Source organism: Pristiophorus japonicus, chromosome 8, assembly GCF_044704955.1.
Source record: "Pristiophorus japonicus isolate sPriJap1 chromosome 8, sPriJap1.hap1, whole genome shotgun sequence".
Taxonomy (NCBI): Eukaryota; Metazoa; Chordata; class Chondrichthyes; family Pristiophoridae; genus Pristiophorus; species Pristiophorus japonicus.
In genome coordinates, this window is record NC_091984.1 from 199,591,552 (window position 1) to 199,612,038 (window position 20,487).

The following is a 20,487-nucleotide window of genomic DNA, read 5'->3' on the forward strand; positions in this document are numbered from 1 at the left end:
TTCTCTTAGTAAGAATTTTGTAAGAATAGTACAGTCTGTGACACATTTATCAACATTGGCAATCACCTAGAATCTTGGGGCACTAGAAAGAGGGCCCAGGTCCTGAGAGTACTAGCATATGGTCTCAGGCTGCAAGCTGCTCCTGGGATCAGAGTAACTGAGAGAACTGGAAATGAAGCTTAGGAGTTTGTGAGCACCAAGCAGGAATCCGGTTTTGTTTTCTAACCATCAACAAAGAAACCAGGAGGTACTGCTAATCACGGGTTTCTGTCTATTAGCCATTCATAACAGAAAAGGGGTTGCCCGAAATAAAGCTTTGAAATTAATCTCTAGTTTGTTTCAAAGTATTGGAAAAATCATAGAAACTTGATCCTCACAGGATGAGGCAAGACATCTTTCTCTGAACTCAGTGAAACCTACTGATGCTTGGTGGTAAATACTGCAACATATACATGTTCAGAACACATAAATGTAGTTGGAAAGTCTCCAACAGTTCTGGCAAAAAATATCCAGTCAAAGCCCAGGCTTTTTATACAGGTTGAGGCTCAATAAATTTTATTTGAGGAAAAACAAAAGAAATAGCAGGTGTAGGCCATTTGCTTTTCTAGTCTTACCCTGTAATCTATTTTCCCAGTCCACTTTACCCAACTCTGCCTTCATATCCTTGTAATTGCCTTTAAGTTCAGGACACTAGTTTGAGACCTAGCTTTCTCACCCTCAAACTGAATTTGAAATTCTACCATGTTATGATCACTCTTCCCAAGAGGATCCTTCGCTACGAGATCATGAATTAATCCAGACTCGTTACACATTACCCAGATCTAAAATAGTCTGCTCCCTGGTTGGTTCCCACAACGTATTGTTCAAAGAAACCATCTGGCATACACTTTATGAACTCTTCAAGGCTATCTTTGCCAATTTGATTTGTCCAATCCATATGAAGATTAAAATCGCCCATGATTATTGCTGTACCTTTCTTACAAGCCTCCATTATTTCTTGATTTATACTCTGTGCTACAGTGTGGCTGCTGTTTGGAGGCCTGTAGACCACTCCCACCAGTGACTTTTTTCCATTATTCATCTCCACCCAAACTGATTCTACATCTTGATCTTCTGAGCCAATATTTTAAGAATTAGGAACAGGAGTAGGCCATCTAGCCCCTCGAGCCTGTTCCGCCATTCAAAAAGATCATGGCTGATTTGGCCGTGGACTCAGCTCCACTTACCCGCCCGCTCCCCATAACCCTTAATTCCCTTATTGGTTAAAAATTTATCTATCTGTGATTTGAATACATTCAATGAGCTAGCCTCAACTGCTTCCCTGGGCAGAGAATTTCACAGATTCACAACCCTCTGGGAGAAGAAATTCCTTCTCAACTCGGTTTTAAATTGGCTCCCCCGTATTTTGAGGCTGTGCCCCCTAGTTCTAGTCTTCCCGACCAGTGGAAACAACCTCTCTGCCTCTATCTTGTCTATCCCTTTCATTATTTTAAATGTTTCTGTAAGATCACCCCTCATCCTTCTGAACTCCAACGAGTAAAGACCCAGTCTACTCAATCTATCATCATAAGGTAACCCCCTCGTCTTCGGAATCAGCCTAGTGAATCGTCTCTGTACCCCCTCCAAAGCTAGTATATCCTTCCTTAAGTAAGGTGAAAATATCATTTCACACTACTGCACTGAACTCATCCTTTGTTAACAGAGCTACCACACCTCCTTTTCCTTTCTGCCTATCCTTCCGCAAAGTCAAATATTCAGTTCCGAGCCTTGGTCATCTTGCAACCACTTCGCTGTAGTGGCTATCAGATCATACCCATTTATTTCGATTTGTGCCGTCAGCTCATCTATCTTGTTACGAATGCTATAGACCTTTTCATTTCATCTTTTTACCATTTTTCCCTACTCTGACCCACTCGTGTATACGCTCTGTCCCTTCCTGTCACACTCTGGTTATCATTACGCCTATCGCGACCCTGCATTTTTGCCTTCTCCTTTCTCTTTGACTTTTTAAATTTCCATTCACCGGATCCCTCCCCCCACCTATTTAGCTTAAAGTCCCATCTAGAGCCCTAATTATTCGATTCGCCAGGACACTGGTCCCAGCCTGGTTCAAGTAAAGCCCGTCCCGACAGAACAGCTCCCTTATCCCAGTACTGGTGCCTGTGCCCCGTGAATTGAAACCAATTTCTCCCACATCAATCTTTAAGCCACGTGTTCATTGCTCTGATCCTATTTAGCCTATTCAAATTTGTCATGGCTCAGGTAGTAATCCAAAGATTACCACCTTTGTGGTTCTGCCTTTAAATTTAGCCCCTAACTGCTCATACTCCCTCAGCAGAACCTCGTTCTTTGTCCTACCTATGTTGTTGGTACCTACATAGACCACGACAACTGGATCTTTCCCCTCCCACTCAAAGTTCCTCTCCAGCCCAGAGATGTCCTTAACCCCGGCACCGGGCAGGCTCTCGGGACTCACGCTCTCGGCTCAAGAGAACAGTATCTATCCCCCTAACTATACTGTCCCCTACCACATTTTATTTTACTCCCCCAACTTGAATGGCCCCCTGTACCACGGTGCTGTGGTCAGTTTGTTCATCCTCCCTGCAGCCCCTGCTCTCGTCCACACAGGCAGTAAGAATCTCGTATCTGTTAAGACGATTGCAAGGGCTGAGGCTCCTCCATTACTACATTCTGTATCCCCATACCTGCCCCACTCGTAGTCACACCCTCCTGTCCCTGACCACAAACCAAATTTGAATTATTTAACTTAAGGGGTGCGACTGCCTCCTAGAACGCAGCGCCTAGGTAACTCTCCGCTTCCCTGATAAATCACAGTTTCTGAAGCTCAGACTCCAGCTCATCAACTCGGAGCCGAAGTTCCTTGAGCAACCAACACTTACTGCAGATGTGGTCACCGTGGATCACACTGGCGTCCACCAACTCCCACATGCTGCAGCAATAACACATCATCTCCCCTGCCATCTCTAATGTATTTAATTTAATTAAGTTTTCAAGTTTTGAAAGTTTAGTTTTTTAATCCCGGCTCTTAATTTAAATCAATGCCCAAGAAAGAGAAATACTGACCATCCAATCTCTTCCCTGCTTTCCTGTGACATCACACTTTGATTCCAGTACCATTTTTTTTTACTAATACTAATTTCTTTCAGTTCCTCATTCTCACTAGACCCTTGGTTTCTCCACTATTTTGGCAAGTTTTTTTGCACCTTCTTCCGTGAAGATAGACACAAAGTATTTGTTTAAATTCTCTGCCATTTCCTTATTCCTCATTATAATTTCTCCTGTCTCGGCCTGTAAGGGACACACATTTACTTTCACTAATCTTTTCCTTTTTACATACCTATAGAAGTATTGACAGCCTGTTTTTATGTCTTTTGCTAGTTTACTCTCGCATTCTATTTTCCCTTTTTTGATCACTTTCTTGGTCCACCTTTGCTGAACTCTAAAATCCTCCCAATCCTCAGGCTGACTACTCTTTTTGGAAACATTATAAGTCTCTTCCTTTGATCTAATACTATCTTTAACTACCTTTGTTAGCCATGGTTGGACCACTTTTCCTGTGGGGTTTTTGTGTCTTAAAGGAATGTATATTTGTTGTAAACTATGTTAATTCTTTAAATGCTATCCATTGCTTGTCTACCATCATACCTTTTAATGTAGTTCCCAATCTACCGTAGCCAACTCACCCCTCCTACCTACGTAGTTTGCTTTGTTTACATTTAAGACCCTAGTTTTGGTTTGAACTAAATCACTTTCAAATTTAATATAAAATTCTATCATATTATGGTCACTCTTCCCTCAAAGCCCCTTTACTACATTTATTAAATGAACCTTTTCTCATTGCACAATACTAGATCTAAAATAGCCTGTTCCCTAGTTCGTCTTCTACATTATTACTGCAAATATGGTTTGCCCAATCTATATGTAGATTAAAGTCCCCCATCATTACTATAGTATCCTTGTGTTTCTAATTTCCTGATTTATACTTTGCCCTACATTACAACTACTGTTTAGGGGCCTATAAATAGCTCCCACCAATATTTTCTGCCCCTTGCTGTTTCTTAGCTCCACCCAAACTGATTCTACTTCTTGATTTTCGGAGCGAAGATGCTTTCTCTCTACTGTTTTTATCCCATCCTTAATCACATCCTTACCCCTCCCCTCCTTTTCCATTTTGCCTAGCTCTTCTAAAAGTTAAGATTCCTGGAATATTTAGTTCCCAACCTTGGCCACTTTGCAACCACGTCTGCGTACTGGCTATTAGATGAAACCTATTCAAAATATCATTTGATTTCATGGATTTGTCTTTTAAATTTTTAATATTTTTAAAAGTTGGTAGGATCTCCTAACTTGTCATTCAGAATTGGTTATTTTCTCAACTCCTTTACAGTTTCTTATTCGTAGTTTTCTAGCTGCTTGCCCTGTTTTTGATTTGTACATTCCCCTTCTCTTCAGTTGATTGCTGCAGTTTTACTTTGAGCCAAATAATAACTTTTATTTATATAGCGCCTTTAATGTAGTAAAATGTCCCAAGGCGCTTCACAACAATTGTACAAAACGTTAGATATTGACCATTGAGGGAGAGAAAAAGCGTGAGAAGTGCAAAAAGAGGTTAAAGGCTCGTGTCCGAAGCGGCAGCCAAAATGCGCACGCAGATAGACACAGGCGAAAAAACTAAAAAAAAGAAATTCAAATTACATTGTAAATAATACAATGAGTACAATAGTAAAATCAGTATAATAAAGATTATAATTAAACAAAATTACATATATACCATATTACAATTTAAGTTAAAATTAGAAAATTAGCAATTGACTCAAATTAAATCAGTTATTGCTGTCTTTAAAATTCATTCCCTGTCCAGTGTTTCAAATTAATCTGGAAGAATCAATCACCATCCTCCATCCTTGTCAAAAATCAACAAATTGTAAGGATGAAATATTGACACAAGATTTCCCTTTTATTAATATTGACTTGCAAATTGTGACATAGGAAATAAGGGTAATATGTACAGGAAGTATGAACCAAACATTTAAGAAATTTCAGACAGATATGCTGGTTGTGAAGTCTGCCAAAGCATGCCCCTTTTTTCCTCAGCTACAATGCTATCCAGCCTATGGAACTCTTATTTTGTACATTGGCATTTTTCGCTTCGAGAAAGAGATGTGTTATAAGAGTCAGAGATTACTTTGCTCATTAGGAAAATGAATAAAATCCAATTTATAGCGACTAACTCTCCTTCACCCTCTGAGTGAGAAGGCAAAAAACACAAAAAAAAATGGTAGCTCTGAACACTAGTTTTATGTCATTAAACCTGATAACCAAAAACAGTGGGAACAAAAACATTAAACATGTAAACTTTCAATAGCAAAATATTTCACTTCTCCAATTACCAAAATACTTCACAAAAAGTATTACATATGCAAACAGGAAGAAAACAGATATCTGGAAATATAATATATTAGACACACATTTATTTTCATACAGAAAAAAAAGCTATAGTACAAATTGTATCTCATAAAATTCCTAACCATTTATATAACTAATGTATTTCTTATCTGTAACTCTAGGCATACACACTCAAAATGATTTGCACAGCAGGTCTAAAGGAAAATTCTGAAGAAAATCAAGAACTGTGACAATGATTTTACTGCTTAAAAAAATATTTTACCATAACCACTCGCTGTAATGCTTTATAAAAGACGTGACTTATTAATACTATCAGCCAGTCTTCCTGCATGATAAAACACTTGCAGATTGTAAAAAAAAAAGTGACTGCTTTGTTTCAAACACTTTCCTACAGATCTACTCCAAAAATTACCTTTACTATTACTTAATGTTTTATATATTTGATGTTGATTGCAATTTCTGTCATTTCCAGTGTTCGCCAGTCATTAATTACATGGTAATGGTTGCAGAAGACACCAGCTTGATTGTTTAAAACTTGGTTATTGTGCACATCACTTACATGGGCAAACAGAGCTACTTAGGAACCATTAAGAATTTCAAAGTGTTATCAATTAAGGTAACATCCCTCAGTTAATAAAGTAGCAAGTCCACGTACATCACCAATCATGCTTTCTTTTATTAATTTCCTTAGATATTAACCCCACTCAATGTTCAGTGCACTCTTCCAGCCCCCTGGAGGTGGAGGATGTAGAGAAGGAGGTAGCTCATGGACTGCATGATATCCTGGAGGTAGCCAGTAAACAACAGGATCATCATCAATCTCTTTTTCAACTTCCAAACCACTGCAAAAGAAAATATAATTCAACATTGCAACATAACATTATTAGTATTACAATTAAATACATGAATTAATCAAGCAAAGAAATCAGAAATAAAGAGAGAGAAAATGCTGGAAATCTCAGCATGTGTGGAGAGAAACAGAGTTAACGTTTCGGGTCTGTGAATTACAATTCAGAATACTGCCAACCAGAAAAGAGAAGACAAAACTTCAAACCAACAGCATAGCTTAATTTCCATGTTTACTAACCAGATGGAAATTAACCAAATCCCACATTTAGGATTAGACTTTTCCGTGAGTACAAATTGGTTGATAGTTTAGTTTTCAAAATTATTGGACTAATTCTCAGATGTTTTTGATGCAAAGACCAGACAATTCACTAATACTGTGATTACCATGACCAAAATAGTATTTTTGTGTGTGTGTGTGTGTGTGTGTGTGTGTGTGGGGACGGCGGGGGGCTAAATTTTCATGAGAGCAAGCCAAATGACAAACTTGCAGAGTTTTAATTTCACGCCTGGCCGTTTGATATTTTGGAGTAAACATTTGCGATGGTTTAATTTTCATGAACATAGCACAGACATAAAATCTGTGACAACAAAGGCCATGCAAAAAATATTTTAATTATGCTGATCCATACAAACCAAGAAGGTTCCAAGTTCAAAAATCAACTATGGTTCCCACTCCTAATTGCTGACCCCTTGGAAGTCAGTTATGGATGTCATCATCATCATCATAGGCGGTCCCTCAAACGAGGATGACTTGCTTCCACACCAAAAGGGTTGAGTTCACAGATGTTTCAATGGAGGACCCGATGTTCCAGTCTTGAACTCAAGGGGTGGAAGATGCCTGTGCGTGGATTTTTTTTTTTTTAAACGTGTGGTGACCATTGCACAGCCCCCACACGGGCTTCACAGAGCTAGGCCTTTATCCAGTGGCAAGGGTAAACCAGGACAACTGGAGACCTGCTCTGCTGCACGGACCTAGTGCGCACACATATCGCAGTGTGGGCTGGTCCGTGCTGCCCTTAGGCCCTTCTGGACCCCGCACCCTCATTTGCCACACCTCCGCCACGATCTCTCACCGTTCCTCCGCCACAAACATTCGCCACACCTCCGCCATGATCTCTCGCCGCTCCTTCACCACAAAACATTCTCCACACTTTCTTGTAATGTCCTCTGTGGTTAAGTAACATGCCAAAAATCACAGCTTTTGGCTCAGACATGAAGATCATCTCATTTTTACCCATCATCCCTTTTGTCACTTAATCTCTTCTTCCTACCACCCTATCACAGACCTTCCCTTTTGTTCTTTCCTCCCTTCCCCCTTTCACTGCCCCTCTTACATCTCAAACCTTTCCAATTCTGACGAAGGGTCACAGACCTGAAACATTAACTCTGCTTCTCTCCACAGATGCTGCTTGACCTGCTGAAATTTCCAGCATTTTCTGTTTTTATTTATGAAGAGAGGCCACTGGGGCAAGGTACAGGAGGGCACCCCTAGACAACAACCACGTCCCAGCAAGGCTTTGGGAGGAGAAGGGGAGGGAAAGAAATATAGGCTGAAGAAACTTAAAAGATCATGTAACTTTATATCCTATTTCAATTTAGGGCAGTCCTCTCAAGATTTCACTACCCCATAGAAGATACCAGTCAGGTATCAACAGCGAAAGCATTCCTGGTAACAAAAAATAATGAAATTGCAAAAATTAATGACCCTCAATTTATACACCACTAATAAGAAATAGGAGCATAAGCAATAGGAGCAGGAGTAAGCCACCTGGCCCCTCGAGCCTGCTGCGCCATTTAATAAGATCATGGCTGATCTGATCATGGACTCAGCTTCACTTCCCTGCCCTCGCCCCATAACCCTTTATCGCTCAAAAATCTGTCTATCTCCGCCTTAAATATATTCAATGACCCAGCTGCCACAGCTCCCTGGGGCAGAGAATTCCATAGATTTACAATCCTCAGAAGAAATTCCTTCTCATCTCAGTTTTAAATGGGTGGCCCCTTATTCTGAGACTATGTCCCCTAGGTTTAGTTTCCCCTATGAGTGTAAACATCCTCTCTGCATCCACCTGGTCGAGCCCCCTCATTATCTTATATGTTTCGATAAGATCACCTCTCATTTTTCTGAACTCCAGGGAGTATAGGCCAAACCTTCTCAACCTATCTTCATAAGTCAGCCCCCTCATCTCCAGAATCAACCTAGTGAACCTTCTCTGAACATCCTCCAATGCAAATATATCCTTCCTTAAATACGGAGACCAAAACTGTACGCAGTACTCCAGGTGTGACCTCATCAATACTCTGTACAGTTGTAGCAGGACTTCTCTGCTTATATACTCTATCCCCCTTGCAATAAAGGGCAACATTCCATTTGCCTTCCTGATTACTTGCTGTACCTGCATACTAACTGTGTTTCATGCACAAGGACCCCCAGGTCCCTCTATACTGCAGCACTTTGCAATTTTTTTCCATTTAAATTATAATTTGCATTTATATTTTTTTTGCCAATACCTCACATTTTGCCACATTATACTCCAGCTGCCAAATTTTTTACCCATTCACTTAGCCTGTCTATATCCCTTTGCAAATTTTGTGTGTCCTCTTCACAATTTGCTTTCCCACCTTTGTATCATCAGCAAACTTGCCTACATTACACTCGGTCCCGTCATCCAAGTCATTAATATAGATTGTAAATAGTTGAGGAGCCAGCACCTATCCCTGCGGCACCCCACAAGTCACTGTTTGCCAACCGTAAAATGACCCATTTATCCCGACTCTCTAACAGAAAAGAGTTAGCCAATCCTCTAGCCATGCTAATATATTACCCTCAACCCCGTGAACTTTTATCATGTGCAGTAACCTCTTATGTAGCACCTTATTGAATGCCTTCTGGAAATCCAAATAAACCACATCCACTGGTTCTCCCTTATTCACCTGCTCATTACATCCTCAAAGAACTCCAACAAATTTGCCAAACTGATTTCCCTTTCATAAAACTATGCTGACTCTGCTTGACTGAATTATGAATTATGCTATTCCAAATGCCCTGCTACTGCTTCCTTAATAATGGACTCCAGCATTTTCCCAATTACAGCTGTTAGGCTAACTGGCCTATAGTTTCCTGATTTTTGTCTGCCTCCTTTTTTTAAATAGGGGCGTTACATTTGCGATTTTCCAATCCGTTGAGACTACCCCAGAATCCAGGGAATTTTGGTAGATTGCAACTAATGTATCCACTATCTCTACAGCCACCTCTCTCAAGACCCTAGAATGTAAGCCATCTGGTCCCGGGGACTTGTTCACCTTTAGTCCCATTATTTTACCGAGTACCACCTCTTTAGTGATAGTGATTGTATTAAGTTCCTCCTTCCTTATAGCCCCTTGATTATCCACTATTTGGATGTTTTGAGTGTATTTTACCGTTAAGACCGATACAAAATATTTGTTCAACGTTTCTGCCATTTCCCTGTTCTCCATTATTAATTCCCCAGTCTCATCCTCTAGGGGACAAACATTTACTTTAGCCACTCTTTTCCTTTTTGTGAACCTGTAGAAACTCTTACTATCTATTTTTATATTTTGTGCTAGTTTACTTTCATAATCTATCTTCCCTCTCTCATTTTTTTAGTCGTTCTTTGTTGGCTTTTAAATGTTTCCCAATCCTCTGGCCTCCCACTGGTTTTAGCCACATTGTATGCCCTTGTTTTCAATTTGACACCATCCCTTATTTGCTTAGTTCGTCACGGATGGTTATCCCTTCTCTTAGTCTTTCCTTTTCATTGGGATATATTTTTGTTGCGAGTTATGAAATATCTCCTTAAATGTCTGCCACTGCTCAACCGTCCCATACTTTAATCTATTTTCCCAGTCCACTGTAGCCAACTCTGCCCTCATACCTTTGTAGTCTGCTTTATTTAAACTTAGGATTGGTTTGAGAACCAACTTTCTCACCGCCCCACTGAACTTGAAATTCAACCATGTTATGGTCACCCATTCCGAGAGGATCCTTTACTACGAGATCATTTATTAATCCTGTCTCATTACACAGTACCAGATTGAAGATAGCCTGCTCCCTGGTTGGAAATGTATGCCCCTTGATAACGTGTTTAAAAAAACACACAACTTTGATTTTGTTCCCTACAGTGCCAACAGTAACAATACTCCAAAAGTACTTCATTGGCTCCAAAGCGCTTTGAGACATCCGGTGGTCGTGAAAGGCTCTATATATAAATGCAAGTCTTTCTTTCTGAGCTACATAGATTGGCAGTTAAAGTAAATGGATCAATGGATAATCCTGAAAGGTCACTACTCCATGTTAAAATTTTAAAACTATGGATTTTTCATTATATGTGTATAGATTTGCAACTTTAAATCAAAATCCATTGAATTCCTGTCTCAGATCTTTTAAATTTGCTTGACTATCCAATTATTGCTTATTGCAATCTACTTCTACCCATTTCAGTTTGCGATATTCAGGAGATTTAACAAAACTCTACTGAGAAGCCATGTTTATTTGGACATATATTCAGCTTTTCTAAAATGTAGACCTTATGGAGAACCAAATGTATCAGATTTACAGACAAACAAATAAATAACTAAACTGCTTTGCAGTTAAATGCATGAAACAGTAAGTGCAGCAAAGCAATTGGGAAATACCTTTTTAGGAACACTAGCTCTCTCAATAGCTCAGTAGAAAAATGCATCACTTTGTGTGGCCCTGGTCTGGTCCAAGTGAACTAGTCAGCTGGGGTAGCATTGGAGTACTATAATTAGCTTTAGTATTCCCAAGCTGGGAAAGTTCAATGTAAAAAAAAAAAGCGGCTTGTATTTATATAGCACCTTTCATAACCTCAGGACTTCCCAAAGTGCTTTCCAGCCAATTAAGTACTTTTAAAGTGTAGTCCTTGTAATGTAGGAAACGCGGCAGCCAATTTGTGCACAGCAAGGTCCCACAAACAGCAATGTGATAATCAGTTTTTAGTGATGTTGGTTGAGGGATAAATATTGGCCAGGACACCAGGGAAAACTACCCATCCCTTCGAAATAGTGCTGTGGGACACTTTATGTCCACCCAAGACGGGGAATGTTCCCACTAATTCTTTTTTGGCTTGCGCGGTCCTGTCAAATTTCCGCGCATGGGCGGTTCTTCTATTTAAAAGCTGACTCACCAGCTGCGTGGGACCTCCAGAGTGCCACATAGCTCAAATGGAACATTGCAGAGTTTAACATCTCATCCAAAAGACCGCATTGCCGACAGTGCCAAGTATCAGCCTGGGCCATGTGCTCAATTCTCTGAAGTGGGACTTCAGACACTCGAGGTGAGTGTGCTATCACTGAACCACAGCGGACACAGTGCAGGAGAAATGCCCAAGAATGGTCTTAAATGCAATCACAAAATCGAGTCGGTAGTCAAACTGAGTGTCGGAAAGGAAAGGGCTTATGCTAAATAAACCATGAAGGCTTGTACAAACAAAATGCTCCTTAGCAGGGGTAGAAGACAAGCCATCAAGATTACAGGCCCGGCAATGGCATATTAAGGGGGACATAAAGATAACTTTTTATGAGCACAGACCCGAGAAGCTAAGGAGTAAACGAACAACTTGAGATGTCTAGGTGCCAGTGCTTCATTGATTTGGAGATCATAAGGGTTATCAACATGGCTGTGTGAGATAATCGACACCAAAAGGACTGAACTCTACGTCACTCAGATTGGTCAATAGAATTAAAGAAGTTTCAATTGGATATATAAAATGGTGTTTTTGACAATAACATCCTTAGTTCAGTTCAACTCTTTATTGTAGTTCTTGTAGTAGTCTTTATACTAGGTGTATTAGAACAGAAAGACATAAGAAATAGGAGCAGGAGTAGGCCATGCGAGCCTGCTCCATCATTCAATTCCACCTTACTGCACGATTCCCATATCCCTTGGTTCCCTTAGAATCCAAAAATCTATTGAACTCTGTCTTGAATATACTCAACAACTGAGCATCCACAACACTCGGGGGGCAGAGTTCCAAAGATTCTTTACTCTTGTATTCCAAACCTTTTTTAATGAAGATTAACATACCATTTGCTTTGCTAATTGTTTGCTGTACCTGCACCTATTTTCAGTGATTCATGGACAAGAACACCCAGGTCCCTCTGAACACCAACATTTCCCAAATCGCTCACCATTTAAAAAATATATTGCTTTTCTATTTTTCCTGCCAAAGTGGCTAACTTCATATTTCTCCACATTATATTCCATCTGCCATGTTCTTGCCCAGTCACTTATCCTGTCTGCATCCCTTTGCAGTGGCTTTGCGTCCTCCTCACAACTTTCGTATTTATCTTTGTATCGTCAGCAAACTTGGATATATTACAATTGGTCCCCTCATCTAAGTCATTGATATAGATTCTTTTTCTAATATATGTAGAAGGGTGTCTCTGTGAAATGGAAATGCGCATCTCCAACAGAGGGAGAGAAATGTTACAGAAGTTAAGATTCTGTGGCTATATCAACCAAATAGAAATGCAACAGCCAATTTGTTTACAGCAAAGTCCCACAAACAGCAATGAGATACATAATGAGATAATCTGTTTCTTTCATTGGTGTTGGTTGAGGGATAAATGTTTGCCAGGAAACTGCAAGTACCAATGAAAAAGTGCAAGGAGAAGAAAAATGAAAATCAAATTGCAAATTATTTTGGAAAGGGGAAAAAAAAACAAGCTGTAGCAGAACCTGACCAAACTGCTAAAATAAATTTGTAATGTTGGTTTGAGCCACCATCTTGAATTTTCCACTTATCTAAACAAAGCAGCACAAGTAACAACAAAAAAAGCCCCCAAAAAACAATTCAAAATAAAATGCTTGCTCTTACTCAGCGGAAAAAAAATGAAAGAAAAACACTTCCAAGATTGTGATGAGCTGCGATATAAATGGAACATCCCAAAGTGCTGCACATTAATTCATTATTTTTTTGAAGTGCAGTGACTGTTACTGTGGGTAAAGCAGCAGCCAATTTGTACAATATGGTCCTGCAAACAGCAAGCAAGATAAATGACCAGTTAATTTGTTTTGAAGGTGTTGGTCAAGGGAAGAATGCTGACCAGGACAATAGAAGTACAGCCTTCTCTTCAATAATGTCATGGGATCTTTTATATCCACTTGAACAGGCAGTTACAACAGGTCCTCCAATGCAGCATTGCACTGGAATGTCAGACTTCAGATTCTAACTTATACCTGATAATATTTATAAAAAAGAGCAAGAAATCACAATTGAGCAGATAAGGAACATACAAATCAAAATGCACTTATTTTACTGTGCAGTTTGGGGCACCACCACAGGAAGGATATATTGGCCTTGAAGGGGGTACACTGCAGATTCACCAGAGTGATACCAGGGCTAATTTTGAGGACAAGTTGTATAAACTTGAGTTGAGTTTCCTTGAGTCTTGAAGGTTGATCTAATTGAGGTGTTTGAGGTGATAAACTGGTTTGATAGAGTAGATACAGGAATCCAGCACAAGGAGGCGCAGTCTTAAAATTAGAGATAGGCCCTTTTGGAGTGAAATCTGGAAGCACTTACACACAAAGGGTAGTGGAATTCTCTCCCCAAAAGAGCTGTGGATGCTGGCTCAATTGAAACGTTCAAGACTAAGATCAACAGATTTGTATTAGACAAGGGTATCAAGGGATATGGATCAAAGGCTGGTAAATGGAGTTGAGGTCCAGATCAGCCATGATCTAATTGAATGGTGGCTCAGGCCTGAGGGGCTGGATGGCTGACTCCTGTTGCTACAGTCCTTTACTGTAACCATGCAGTTCTTTTATGAAGTTCTTTCCAATTCCTTACAGTATAGATGTGCACGACTTGCACTCTCCAGAAACTCCCTCATTGCAACAGCATAATCTCCAAGTCACCGTGAGCCACAATTCATTTGCTAAAAAATGCAAATATTGTTAAATTAGATTTTTTTCCAATCTTTTTAAAAGAAAAATTGTAGACATTTTTCAGGCACATTTCCATTAAACTCCATTAACCTTTTAAAATGTCACTTACTTTCTGTGGCCTTAGAAAAGATTCCCCAAGGTCTTTTTTATATTGCTGCTGTAGTGTTGGGAAAATAACACTTAAATGGAGACCCACAACCCCAAGCACTGCTGCTCTCCACATTTTAATTTAAATCGAGAATAGTGGATGATCAGGGGAGCCACTGGCATGTCAATTGCCAAAAGACGCATATTTTCTATGCCTCAAATGGCACCCTTGGGACTCGTAGAAAGTCAGTTCCTGAACAACATTGGCATTGACCTCATTTACACTGTCAGGAGCTATCAGCGATGCAAGTACTGCATGCCTTATGTCAACAGAAGATCGCCAAGCTCACAGAGTACTCCTCCACAGAGCCCTGAAGGGTGCTCATATGCTGCATTGCAACGGCCAAGTAGATGCTTTCTGCCAACAGCACCCAAGGGCATTCCAGAGCACTTCCGCTTCCTAGCGCTGGTGACAACATAATCAGTCCTGAAGCATTGTTGAATTCCTCTTCCAAGTCTCTGCGGAGCTTTTGCTTTAAGCCAATTAAGCTATCGCCAATGTATAATGAGGGTAACTTTGGCTGGTGGCATAACACATTGGCACCACTTTTAAAAAAAGACCAATTGAATACCCATTGGATTAAAAAAAATTCAAGTATCCCAAATGTAAAAATCCAAAGCCACCACCACCCACCATGTGCAAAAAAAAACTTTTTTTGCTGGTAAAACTGGCTGGCTTATCTTTTTGCTCTCCCTTTCCTGGTGTGGTCCACTACCATCCTCCACTGCTGCTTGCTCCCCACCATAGCAACAGCACTGGAGGCAGACGGCCTCGGCTTCTTCCAACATCAGTCCCTTCATATTCAGGAAGACTTGTACACAAACACTGGAAAGCTTTTTGAACCCTGATGATCTGAAATCAATCAATCGGCAATTAGCGTTTTCCAGTCCTCCAGAAATGGTAAGGGCAAGCAAGAAAGAACCCAACCAGGACTTCACAAGCTACGTAACTGGACACCTCAGGCCAGATCTGGCATATGGGCCACTTCTTGGACAACTGCACTATAGGGGATTCCCACGATCTTCCAGTTCTCTGAAATAGTTGAATACAAGATTCCACAAGAGTCCTGCATCTAAGGCTATTTCAACAAATTGCTTTGATTTTTTTCTTTTAAAAGGCGGCTATATTGCCATAGATCAAGGGAAAAGCACTTACATTTCTTGTCTTATGCGGAGAATGCACAGTCTGTCAGACTAAAACTCCTTTTTCTACCGAAACAGCACACTTGTAATGTGTCACTGTGCGCTTGTGTTTACAAGACAGCAGCTCTTCTGCATTACTGTACCACACAAACACATATATACACACACACACAAACACCCCGAAGCTAAAAATATTTTTTTAAGCTTCAGGAGTATTTACACACTTGTTTTGAATATTGTGTAGCGATAGCATCATAATGCATCATTAACTTTAATGGAAAACTGCACATTTTAAAGCCTTGACTGCATTTGGGCCAATCCTCCCAGACACTCCACCTGTGTGGTAGGAAAGCCAATATAATCAACACTCTTGCACTTCATTCCAGAATGAATACTTCGAACAGCACAAAACTGATACAAATATAACCCCTTAGATTTAATATTTTCAATTAAAATTCTATGATTCTATATTCAGTATGCTTTTTACATAACTAACATGCCATTTTTGGATTTTTTTAAAAACTGATGGAATAACTTAACCATGCTGCATGGTAGTACATTAATTCAGGTCCACTTCCCTGCCCGCTCCCATAACCTCTTATTCCCTTACCGTGTAAGAAACTGTCTATTTCTATCTTAAATTTATTCAATGTCCCAGCTTCCATAGCTCTCTGAGGCAGCGAATTCCACAGATTTACAACCCTCAGAGAAGAAATTCCTCCTCATTTCAGTTTTAAATGGGCGGCCCCTCATTCTAAGATTATGCCCTCTAATTCTAGTCTCCCCTATCAGCAGAAACATCCTCTCTGCATCCACCTCGTCAAGCCCCCTCATAATCTTATACGTTTCGATAAGATCACCTCTCATTCTTCTGAATTCCAATGAGTAGAGGCCCAACCTACTCAACCTTTCCTCATAAGTCAACCCGCTCATCTCCGAAATCAACCTCGTGAACCTTTTCTGAACTGCCTCTAAAGTATATCCTTTTGTAAATATGGAAACCAAAACTGCACACAGTATTCCAGGTGTGGCCTCACCAATACCCTGTATAACTGTAGCAAGACTTCCCTGCTTTTATACTCCATCCCTTTTGCAATAAAAGCCAAGATTCCATTGGCCTTCCTGATCACTTGCTGTACCTGCATACTATCCTTTTGTGTTTCATGCACAAGTACCTCCAGGTCCTGCTGTACTGCAGCACTTTGCAATCTTTCTCCATTTAAAGAATAACTTGCTCTTTGATTTTTTTTCTGCCAAAGTGCATGACCTCACACTTTCCAACATTATACTCCATCTGCCAAATTTTTGCCCATTCACTTCATCTGTCTATGTCCTTTTGCAGATTTTTTGTGCCCTCCTCACACATTGCTTTTCCTTCCATCTTTGCATCGTCAGCAAACTTGCCTGTGTTACACTCGGTCCCTTCTTCCAAATCGTTAATATAGATTGTAAATAATTGGGGTCCCAGCACGAGAATGAACCATTTATCCTGACTCTGTTTTCTGTCAGTTAGCCAATCCTCTATCCATGCTAATATATTACCCCCAATCCCGTGAATTTTATCTTGTACAGTAACCTTTTATGTGGCACCTTGTCAAATGCCTTCTGGAAGTCCAAATACACCACATCCACTGGTTCCCCTTTATCCACCCTGTTCGTTACATCCTCAAAGAATTCCAGCAAATTTGTCAAACATGACTTCCCCTTCATAAATCCATGCTGACTCTGCCTGACCAAATTTTGCTTTTCCAAATGTTCTGCTACTGCTTCTTTAATAATGGACTCCAACATTTTCCCAACCACAGATGTTAGGAAACTATAGACCAGTTAGCCTGCTTTTTGTCTACCTCCTTTTTTTAAATAGGGGTGTCACATTTGCAGTTTTCCAATCTGCTGGGACCTCCCCAGAATCCAGGGAATTTTGGTAAATTACAACCAGTGCATCCACTATCCCTGCTGCTATTTCTCTTAAGACCCTAGGATGCAAGCCATCAGGTCCAGGGGATTTATCTGCCTTTAGTCCCATTATCTTACTGAGTATCGCCTCCTTAGTGATTGCCCTGCCCCCCTCCCCCCCCCCCCCCCAAAGCCCCTTGACTATCCACTGTTGGAATATTGTTAGTGTCCTCTACTGTAAAGACTGATACAAAATATTTGTTCAGAGTTTCTGCCATTTCCATGTTCCCCATTACTAGTTCACCGATCTCGTCTTTTAAGGGATCAACATTTACTTTAGCCACTCTTTTCCTTTTTATATACTTTTAGAAACTCTTGCTATCTATTTTTATATTTGCTATCTATTTTTATATTTTGTGCTAGTTTACTTTCATAGTCTATCTTCCCTTTCTTAATCAAGTTTTTAGTCATTCTTTGCTGGCATTGAATGATAAGCCAGATTTTGTTTCCGTAATTCCCAACACAGCAAGGTACTTGATTTTAGCTGTCAGCAAAAAGCAGAAGTGAAAAGCAACTGGGAAAAACAAAACACAACATTTCAGAACTCGAAATTTAGGCCATTCCCATGGACCAATTGCAAAAATAACACTGGCAGAAGCCTTGTAGCCTTGCTTCTCTGCACTCTTGCCAGGAGATAGCAGATGGCACTGGGTAGATTGCAGGGGAACCTAAAGCTGGAAATAAATAATGTACAAGGACAAATCAACAATTTTTTTCATTTAAAGAAAAGTTACAAACATATGTAACCCATCCAGTCTAAAGAAAACCCATGGGAAATTAGCAGGGGACTGGAGTAGAGTTGGAGCGATATAATGGAGAGAGAAATGCACCTAAAAACTATTTTCCCCCTAGTTAAACACAGTAAATGTTAGCACAAGTTCCACAAGGTCAATTTCAAGTCAAACACAAAAACAAGCTTGGCTCACTCAGTTGATACTATTGTTGCCATTTGGGTCAGAAAATTTTGGGTTTAAGTCCCATGCAGGGTTTGAGCTCTATCTATGTGGTCACCATAGTATAGTACTATTAGAATTCCTGTCATTTGTATATGGAATAAAACTGTTCCATCTGCTTGTTTTGATGGATATTGAAAATCACCGTGCACTATTCAGGGAGCGAGGAGTTCTCCCATGTTCCTGGCCAATATTCCTCCCTCAACCAATAAAAATGGTTCATTGATAATTCAATTTCACTGATGATTGTGGGATGTTGCTGATGCTGAATGGTTGCCTTGTTTGTCTACTTAAATCATTGCACTTCAAAGAATTTTATACAACATTATAAACTCAACCTTCTATACTACAAATCAATAATCTACTGTAACGTATATATTGCATGTGACATACTAGGACACTTTAATGTATACATTTGCACATGAAAATTATGAAAGTAACCCTTGCTTGAAGTCCTTTTACTACATTTGAATTGTATACAAGAAACTAAGCACACAAGACACCAATGGATTTTGAGATTTTTTTCCCCTTCAAGTAGGTGCTTCATCAAACTGGAAGCACTAAAAATAACCAAACAAAAAGCCTCACTAACACACATTGTTCCTCAAAAACTATGACATGCATCTTAGTCAGGCCCTTGGTGAGGCCTCACCTGGAATATTGTGTTCAGTTTTGGTCTCCTAATCCGAGGAAGGACGTTCTTGCTGTTGAGGGAGTGCAGCGAAGGTTCACCAGACTGATTCCCAGGATAGCAGGACTGACATATGAGGAGAGACTGGATCGACTGGGCCTGTATTCACTGGAGTTTAGAAGGATGAGAGGGGATCTCATAGAAACATATAAAATTCTGACAGGACTGGACAGGATAGATGCAGGAAGAATGTTCCTGATGTTGGGGAAGTCCAGAACCAAAGGACACAGTTTAAGGATAAGGGGTAAGCCATTTAGGACTGAGATGAGGAGAAACTTCTTCACTCAGAGTTGTTAACCTGTGGAATTCCCTTTGTTGATGCCAGTTCATTGGATATATTCAAGAGGGAGTTAGATATGGCCCTTACGGCTGAAGGGATCAAGGGGTATGGAGAGAAAGCAGGAAAGGGGTACTGAGGTGAATGATCAGCCATGATCTTATTGAATGGTGGTGCAGGCTCGAAGGGCTGAATGGCCTACTCCTGCACCTATTTTCTATGTTTCTATGTCATTTCCCTTCACCTGGACAATCCCAAACTGAATGTGGTCATCCTGGCTATGAAAAGCACAGAACTGAGCTTATAAAACAGCAGACATCATATCTGATCAATGAGTGCCTATGGTTACAGGTGCAAGAATAGAAAAACATCTTGTTCTTCAGGACTATTGGTTCTCGTTACTAAGCAGAGTCTATAAATACAAATGGCTACAAATACAAAACGTCACGAAGTTTTTTTTAAAAAACATGCAAAGTTTCATACTCAACATTAGAGGACCAAAGTAAAAGTAATGACATTTCTTTACTGTGCTTATATATTACTCTTGAACTTGTAACAAATGCTCAAGCTGGCACATCAATTTTTTATAGTTATAAATGTAAAATCGCCTGTTTGTTTTAAAAAAAGGAAAACAATCTTCAAAGAACGTAATAAAACATTAAAACATGGATAACCCGCGGAGTTGTTCATGGTTAATTTGGAAGATACACTCTTTTTATATTATAACACACAACATCCAATGCATTATTCTGCTTGCAAAGTTAACGGAGCCGAAATTGAGCCTCGCCCCAAACGGGGAGCACCTACCATTTTACCACTGGGATGGAGATAAAAGAAATTGACCTTTTTTTTCCCCAGTCGTGGCTATGGGGCGAAAGTGCCCTTGCAGCGGGTCGGTCGCCCTGACCAGTCATCAGCGCCACGCTGACGCATCACAACGTCCCTCCCCTTCAGTTAAAGGACAGCGCCGCTGTGAACTCTGCAGAGTTTTCGGCTAGGTCCACTGGGCCACCAGGGAGGGTTTCGGCCGGGTCAGCGGCCTGGCACCCAAGAGGGGTTGCCAGGCTGCCTGTTCATGGCCCTGGCGAACCCGGGGGCATAATTGTCCGGC

At 40.3% G+C, this 20,487-nt stretch overlaps 1 protein-coding gene across 1 annotated transcript in view; it reads right to left on the reverse strand.

Annotated features, from left to right (window-relative positions):
- Positions 1–4,867: 4,867 nt before the first annotated feature.
- The window catches only part of zmat5 (zinc finger, matrin-type 5), a 31,428-nt gene continuing 15,808 nt past the window's right edge, over positions 4,868–20,487 (reverse strand). Inside the window, exon 5 of the mRNA XM_070887749.1 lies at positions 4,868–6,269. Coding sequence (XP_070743850.1) covers positions 6,122–6,269 — 148 coding nt within the window. The 3' untranslated portion in view covers positions 4,868–6,121. The remainder of the gene's footprint in view (positions 6,270–20,487) is intronic.